General features: G+C 52.9%; 1 protein-coding gene across 2 annotated transcripts; it reads right to left on the reverse strand.

Moving 5' to 3' along the window:
• Positions 1–1836: 1836 nt before the first annotated feature.
• CFAP20 (cilia and flagella associated protein 20) lies at positions 1837–8334 on the reverse strand. Of its 2 annotated transcripts, XM_063410349.1 has the most exons (6): positions 8123–8331; positions 5925–6004; positions 4742–4853; positions 4216–4404; positions 3035–3145; positions 1837–2137 (listed from the first exon to the last, which is right to left on the reverse strand). In XM_063410349.1, exons 1-6 carry the CDS (start codon positions 8204–8206, stop codon positions 2132–2134), a joined length of 582 nt encoding a protein of 193 aa, XP_063266419.1. In that variant the 5' UTR covers positions 8207–8331; the 3' UTR covers positions 1837–2131. The 2 variants fall into 2 exon arrangements, with proteins under 2 accessions (XP_063266419.1, XP_063266418.1); XM_063410348.1 differs by lacking the exon at positions 1837–2137 and having other exon boundaries at positions 3026–3145; positions 8123–8334.
• Between the last annotated feature and the right edge of the window lie 231 nt (positions 8335–8565).

The following is an 8565-nucleotide window of genomic DNA, read 5'->3' on the forward strand; positions in this document are numbered from 1 at the left end:
GGCTGCTGATGGGATGCCTCTGACATCCTGGCCCATCTACCAGCAGCATCCTCTTCTCCCACAGCAAGAGCATCCAACATCACCCACCTTCAGCGAGATGGTTAAAGTTTTGATGGGAGAGAGGGATTAGAAGAGAAAGATTTTGGAAGAACACTGCAAATCACCAAGCATCTGGCCCTAAAGGAAAGAGCCAGTATCCGATGATGCTCCACTTTGTGCAACAAGTAAACAGGAAGAGTCAGTATTTTGTTTTGTATTTAAAAATACACAGAAGGTCCATATGGATGTAAGGGTTTGTGGCTGGGAGTTTATTCCAGCAAATCCGCTGGCACAGCTCCTAGAGGTCGGGCAGGAACTGGCAGCAGGGCCCATCTGATCTCTGCAGAGGCAGCCAGCTCGGGGCCCAGGGGAGCCCAGCCCCTCTTAATGCATTAGGGCCGGTCACTGAGGGTGAGCTCAACTCCTCAAATACAAGCACAGGCCCCAGCAGGGCAGGGAAAGGCAGCAGCAGCTCCTGCTGAGTTTTCAGCTGCCAGAGACTGCCAAAAACACATGGTGTTGAGCAAGGGCTTGCGGGAAAGGATGCACATTTTACCCTGCTGGGGTCTGATGGATCCACTCAGCAGCTCCCCCAGCTCTGGCAGGCTTTGTAAACATGGAGAAAGCCTCCTTCATTAAGGCCAACCCTTGGCACATGATCCAGTGCGATTCCACTTAACAGATTGAGTCCAGCCAAGCCTTGACATATGTCAATGCAAGATGGATGGTGCTTTCTCATGTGTGCTTCCTTGGTGGGCTCCTTAGAGTTGCCAATCTGTTCAGCTGCCAGAAGAACTGCAAAGGTCTTCTCCAGAAAGCCTTCTGCAGGTGCAATCCAACCCCGCATGGCAGCACAGTTCAAAGCCTGGCAGCAATAAAGGTGCAGGTGAGCCAGCTCCGTTACAGGCGTCCTGAGAGCTCTGCCACAGAGGTGCAGAGAGGGTGCACAGACATGCCAAACCTTTCAACCAGGTGGGGTTTCAGTGGCCAGGATTAAACCCAGAATCTAAGGCAGATGTCCCCCAGCAGGCTCTCCCTCTCTTGGCAGAGAGCAGCTTTGTTCTACAGAGCAATAACAGAAGTGAAGTCCTCCCCATTCACTGCACAGCCCAGGGAAGGATCAGTCCCAGCCTTTGGTACCCGCCCTCCAGAGTATTGATGGGGGGCTTGGCCCCAGGCAGGAAAGGCATCATCTACTCCCAGACACACCCCATTACTGATGGAGTCTCTGGCCTCCCCTCCACAAGCCTTTCTACAACAAAGGCAGATTGGTCTGAGGCAGGGAAGGGCAGCTTCAGCACAGGAAAAGACTTCCTCTCCTGTTATGCTGCTTTGCTGAACCTCCCCTTTGATCCCTGGGGAAAGGGATAATTTGGCAGCTGGAAGGCTATTGTGTGCCTCGTGCTGCTAAAGGCTTGCTTGAGAGCTGGAGTGAGTTGGTAACTACACAGCCAACACAACTGCCCTAACAGGCAGGTAAGCCTAATTTGTCACTGCTGGGGAAAATGGCTTCAAGGAAAAAGGGAATGAAAAACCCATTTTCATGAACAGCGTGAGTTTTTTGTCATAGTACCACAAACTTCATGAATTGATTCTCTGTGGAAACCTCACTAATTTCCCTCTCACCAGACTGCTGCTGTTCGCATCTGTCCTATCCTTTAAACAGTGAGGGTGCTGATCAAAGTCAAGTTCAGAGGCAAATTCTAGCATCTGAGTTCTCAAAGAAATTTTCTAGCACTTTCCAAAGCACTAAAATGTGCAAGTTAAGGATCCATCAAAGGAGGATGAAGACAGGAGCAGATTTACAGAGCCAAATGTTTAATAACTTTTCAAGAACAAGTATTACATCCATATTTAGAGCATATATAAGAGATGGAAAACAAGGAAATAAAAAAAATTGCTAACTTCAAGAGGATACACTTAACTCCACAATTCCTGCTGAATCCCTTCTTTGGAGGCACAGCGGCCACTTTGAGCAAGACAAGACTGGGTACCAGGCCACCTGCACAGTTTAGGCTCAGCACTTAAGGAACAGCCAGGAAAACTCTGACTCGGTACAATTTGCACGCCAACGTCTCTTCCCAACGTGGTGTTATTGCTGGACAGAGCAGGGAGAAGAAAGGAGACACTTAAAAGGCTTGGCAGCACAAGACAACAGTACTGGGAGGGTTCCAAGCACTCCCCAAACACCTCTGTGAGGCTGCTACAGCCCAGAAGGCAGTGACAGGTTCCCCAGAGCTGTTACCTACAGTTAACACTGCCTTCTACCTCCCACTACGATCAGCCCCCAACATTCTCCCTCAGCAGCTTGAAACTTTGCCCAGGAATCTTCTTTTCTAAAAGAAGTGTTTGCATTGGGACAGGCTGGCCCTGGCAAAGAAGGTGCTTCCTCACAAGCCTCAAAATTGGTGCATGTTGCTCAAGATCTCTCAATATGCCAGCATGTTCACTCCTCTCCCATCACTGCAGGAGCAGAGCTTGGCATCTCCTCCTGAGGGCAGCCATGGTGGCTCCTTCCCCCCTCATGGCACCACTTTCTGCACTGGGTGGGGAAAAGATCAGAGGCTCATTTTGGGCTAGAGGGACACAAACAGCATCTCTCCTGGAAGACAAATGTGGAGCTGCAGCTGCTCTGAAGAGCAAAGTTGCTGAGCTGAGTCATGGATGAAAGCTCTGGAGAGATGCCGGGAGGCTGCGACTGCCCAGAGTCCTTCAGCACGACCAGGGAGGACATGGGGAGCAGCTGAACAGCTCACCCTGCTCCTAGATGGGAATGACAATTTCCGTGTGTTTTGGCAGGAAAGCTACACAACAAGGCACCCAGACAGACTGCTCACCCTGGCAACAGAGAGGGTGCTGCTCCCTGGCTGGTGGCCAAAGCTGGCAAGAGCTCTGCTGCCAGAAGAAACTCCGGGTTGAAAAGGCAGCAGGAGGAGGCAGAGGAATGGTAGTCTGGCTCACTGTTCTCCCACCCTCCTTCCCGCATCTAGCTCACCTTGGCCTTGTTCTGGACAGGCAGATACAGCTTGAACTCAGCTGGGAGCTCATCCTCTGAGTACAGCCGGTCAGAGAAATACACCCGTCGGATGCGACAGTTGGCGTGGATCTGAGAGTCAAAACAAAGAGTCAGTCCACTCTGCACATGCTCTTTCCACATCCAGCTTTGGTGTCATGCTGCAACATGGATTCTTTGGCTCAGCAGCTGGAAATCCACCTCACTGTTTTGCTTTTTTGAATCTCACAGGGCATCAGAGAAATGTTGGTCTGTGCCCTCTGTTTTGCATTAGATGCTCTCTCCAGGAATGAAGACTTGCTCAAAAGATTTGGCCAAGCTCTGGCATCTCTGCCAACTGAGATCTGTCTTAGTTGCTAATGGGGATTCTCTGCTGCTACCTGACCTCTGCTTTGCTGGTATCAGCATTTGCCAGAACACCCACAGCCTCAGCTTGCTGCATTTTTAACACGCCCACTTCAGGGCCTCCCTGAGGTCAGGAATGAGCCTGTCCAGTCTGTGCTGCCTCCACTATCAGCTGGCAGCAAAGGGGTTGCTCTGGTCCCCCTCACGAGTATGTGAGAAGGCAGACAACTCTCAGCTTACTGCCTGCACCTCAGGGCAATCCTGCAAGGAACTGCAGCACTCCCCTCATACTAAGGAACCAGCACGCTCCACACAGACATTCCTCAAAATAACACATATCACTGGACACTGTGAACATGATTCCCTAGCATATGGAACAAGCTCCATGTCCTCAGCAGGAACAAACACGGCATCAGCTCTGTTACAAGGGACTCAGTGAAAGCAGGGTCACTCCACTGCCACTAAGCTTGACCAGGGGTATGAATGGTCTGCACACCATGGCTCCTATTCATTCAGTCTGGATAGTAAGGCCACACACAGATAATTCCCAAGAGAGCTCCACCTTCATGGCATGCCACAGGGAACTGCAGGTCTCACCCTAACCAACAGCCAGCCAGAGAAACAAGAAGCAAATGGGCTCCCTCAACCCAGTCTAGTCAAGTAAAGTGAGGCCTCAGTCAGGCCTTTGCTCCTGTTCCACAGTGCTCTGCAAAGGGCAGGGCTGGCAAAGGAACCCCACAGATTCCCATGCTGCTGTCCCAGCCAGAGGAACACCAGCAGGCGCTGGTCTCCCGGGGCAGGGCACGGCTGCTTCTCACCTGCACTCTCAGGGTCTCGATGTAGTTGGTGCCGTAGGCGCGGCGCGTGAAGTCGGACAGGTTGAACTGGATCTGGTTCCAGCCGTCGTCCAGCCGCATGGGCATGGTGCAGATGAAGGGCTTCACCCGTGTCGTGCTCTGGTAGTTGCTCGCCCGGAAACGCCGACGGACGTTCTTATCATCCAGCACCTGGGCAGGGAAGGCAGGCTGCTCACACAGTGCCAGGCCCCCGGCTCCCCAGGACAGCGCTACCCGGCTCCAAGAGGGCTCTCTACTCCCATCCCTCCATTCCACAGCAGAAGGAATTTTGACACAGGAAACAGACCCATTTTAGGAATAGCAACAATCTGTTTGTCAGCTGACTGATGCCCCCATACCAGAAGACCTGACACACCACATGGCCAAGAAAGCAAAACTGTTTTGGGGATCACTCACTGCCTGGGACAAGTTCCAACACAAGACTGCAGGCTCTCTGGCGCCTTCCTCAGTGGTCCCTGGAGGGGCCTCCCCACTGCACACTCCTCACCTGCACTTCAAAAGTGAAGTATTTTTTCAGGTTCTTGATGATCATCACTAGGAAAGGTAGTTTGATGCCCAGGGTCTTCTTTGGGTCAGCAGGGCACGTGATGTACGTGGTACTGAGAGGTGAGAGAAAAACAATTCAGGATCTCACACAGCACAAAGTGCACAGCCTGAGGTAACCCAAGTCTCTCCTTTGGCCTAATGCAGCCTTGGAGGATAGGCAGAAATGGATAACTGTGATCATAAGATCTCAGCAACAACCAGGGCTTCCTGTAACAGGAGGAAGAGTTTCAGAGGTAGCTGCAGGCAGAAAAAGATAAAAGGCAAAAAGAATGCATCTCAAATTGCACTTTTCTCACCCAGGGCATGAAACACCTTCCTGGACAGCTTCACCTCCCCAATTTCAAGGCCATGTCAGCGCTGTTCCTTAACACTACCTCCTCCTACCCTTGACTGAACAGGTAGAGCCCTCCAGATCATGGCAAGAGGCCCTGTGTGCTCTGCATGGCTGGGAAAACAGAGGTCATGAGCCCTAGGAGTACACGTCACACCTGGCAAGTTCTGTATCAACACTTGGAGGAAGAGAAGCATTGGCTCAGTCTGCCTGCAGGAGAGGAGTCTCCACTGCCCTTATAAGGAGCGCCCTGCTCTGAATCACCCCTGGAGAAGCCTTGGAGACTCAGCCCGCTCATGGAGCTGGCGTCTGTCTCCCAGGGTGATGGAGACGAGGTTGCTAAGAGAAGCTCCATAAGCAACTCCCCTCATAAATCTCCCTTTGATCTTCCTGCTGTAGGGAGAGCAGCCACCACGTTAGGAGAACAGGGCCAAGACAACAGAAGAGACAGCAGACAGTGCTGCTTTTTCAGTAACTGGCAGTGCTGACTGAGGCTGGGTGTTAAATACCGCTTTTCTTCCCTTCAAGTGATGGAAAAATAATGGGATTTTATTTTTTATCCCTTAGCCCCACTGAGGATGAGAGTGAGAGTTCTACAGGCACATCCAGGGAAAGGCACAGCACACTGCCACAGAGGAGTATCAGTGATATGACCCAGATTCTTCAATTTATTGACAAAGACATTGCCATCACATTGCTGTAGTTTGAAGATGATGTCTGCTGGGCATTGACATCTATCACTCTGCTTCAGGGCAGAGTCCTGTTCCCCCAGAACAGAAGAGGCTTCTCCTACCTGACATTTGTTCCTTCAATCTCCAGCACCAGTGACTGAATGTCATTGTCCGTGATTCGCTTGATGTGGCCATTGCGCACCTGGAACAAAAGTGGGGCAGACGGCACAGACGTTACTTGAGAGGGAAAAAGATGCACATGCAGCACTATTAAGAGAAGGAATAAGACCCCAGGAGGACCCATTCTACATTCACTTGGCTCCTACTCTCCTGAACCTCGCTGTTTCCAAGACTTTGCTCCCCAGAGTGCCAGCAAGAGTTTATGGCCCAGCATGCTGCACGTACACAGAATGCAAGACTTGCATCTATCAAAATATGCTGCAGTGAACACAAGGGACTCAAGCCTCACGTCAGAGGCCCAAATAAACAAACATAAAAGAGTCAAACTTGAGTGCAATATGGGGTAAAAACAAGGACAAGCAATACAGGGGAGCCACCAGCCAGCCACTGGTCACCAAGGGCACTTGGTCTGTAGTGCTGGGCCTGGCTGACTGCCTCTGGGGAAGGGCTGGACACTCACACACACTCTTGCACACTCACACACACACACTCTATCCACCAGCACAAGCAGTGCACATCCTACTAAGACCAAAAAATATATATGGATTTTCCCCATGTTACAAAAGCTTGATATATTCCCTAAGACCTAAAAAGAAGTAGAAATCACAGCCTGCTGGTTCTTTTTGCAGAGATATGAAGGTCTACATTAGGACAGCTAATGGACCCAGTAATCTCAGGCATGCACCTAGGACACAGGAGAATGTCAAATACTGTTTCCAGTTCTCACCAAAATGAGAGGGGCATTTCATGCACTGCTGAAGACAGCAGGGCAATCCTTACAACAATCATACCCAAGCTGACCATGCTTCATGCAAGAGAGACTATTGCAAGTGAGAGGATCATTACTGACATTCACCCTGCAAGCAGATCTCCTGGTGGCCACTCATGGGCCACACAATCATAACAGTATCACCCTGCACAGGACAATTCACATGGGAAGGTGCCTCCAGAGGTCTCCAGTTCCACCTCCAAGCAGGGTCAGCCCAGCCTGCTTATAGCTTATCCAGTCTGGCAGCACACTACATCCCTTTGTCTAAGAGTCTTTAATGCGTCCCGTCTTTGCACCACCATCCAAATAAGCTGTTGATCCTTTTTTAAAGTCACCAATATTTGTGCAAAACACAGACACACACACACACACACACGGGCAGTGTGAGGCATCCCAGTTCTTCACAGAGCTATGTGAGTACCCCACTCATGGGAAACAGGATGGGTCTGTGCTTCCTGTCCCCACCTCACAACTTGGAAATGCTCACACAAGCCCACTCAGGTCAAACATCACTGCTGTCTGAAATGCCTTGAAGGCTTTCCCTCCTGCTGAAACTACAGAAAATTCAGCTAAGGCTCATGCACAAGCAACCAAATACAGGTTGTGGCCTTGATCTCAGAGGTTGGAACAAGTATTTTGCAGAACCACTAAACCATGGATGGTTTGTGATGGGGGGAAGCAGCACAGTTCAACATCTCTAAACATCCTGAGGAGGGCTCCTTGATGCAAGACAGCCCAGAGAAGGCACGGGGCCCTGAGCAGAACCACTCTAAAAACTGACAGGAGGGACAGACTAAGTGATGAGACGTTCACAACTTCTTCTACACCCTACAAGCCGGCACACAGCTCACTTTTGCATGCCTTTGGCAGGCCTGTTTGAAAGGTGCGTCACGCACCAGAGGAGACCCCACCTCAGCGCCCACGGGGCCCTGGGCATCCCGCTGCCTGCGGCCACAGCTCGACACTTCTGCGGCTTGCCCACAGCGATGCCGGGCGGGCTCTCCTACCAGCAAACGCGGAAAATACTCATAATTACGCATTCCCCTCAGAAACACCCCGAGGGGCCCGCTACTACCGGTAGTCAGAACCGGAGAGATGCGGGTACCCACGGGTCCCGGTAACGCGGCCGCTGCAGCTCCGGCCCCGGCCGGAGTGGGGCCCCACAGGTGTCCGGAGTGGGGCCCCACAGGTGTCCGGAGAGCGGCCCCACAGGTGTCCGGAGTGGGGCCCCACAGGTGTCCGGAGTGGGGCCCCATAGATGTCCGGAGCGCTCTGGGGGCTGCCCGCGGCCCCGGGCCTGCCCCAGCAGGCTGAGCCGAGCGGCCGCGCCGGCTCCCCGGGCCGCTTCGCTGCCCGAGCCCGCCGCCTCACCTTCTTGTCCCAGATCTGGAGCGGTTTGCTGCCGATGCTGTAGAGCACCGAGAGGAAGCCGCTCTGGAAGGTGTTCTTGAACATGCCGGGGCCGGGCGGGCCGGGCCGGGCCGCGGCCGCCGCTCTGCCAGTTCACGGCGGATCCCTCCGCGCCGCGCCGCCGCCGTCACCGAGGAACTGCTCGGGGCGCCCCGGATGCACTTCCCCGTGTTGTGGGAGCGCTGCCACGGCAACTGCGGCCTCTGCCCTGCCTCTCTGCGCGGAGCTGCTGGAGCCCAGCCCGCCCGAAGCCGTGCCCGGCCCCCCGTGGTTGGTATCGCGTTCCCTGGGCGCCTGGGCTGTAGGCAGGGACGCCTCTAACACATCTCAGTTCTCCCGCTGCAATTCACGACCCTCATTCCAAAGCGGACGCCGGGGTTTGCTTTTCCCAAGGATGCTTTTTG

This window comes from Prinia subflava, chromosome 13 (assembly GCF_021018805.1).
Source record: "Prinia subflava isolate CZ2003 ecotype Zambia chromosome 13, Cam_Psub_1.2, whole genome shotgun sequence".
Classification (NCBI taxonomy): domain Eukaryota; kingdom Metazoa; phylum Chordata; class Aves; order Passeriformes; family Cisticolidae; genus Prinia; species Prinia subflava.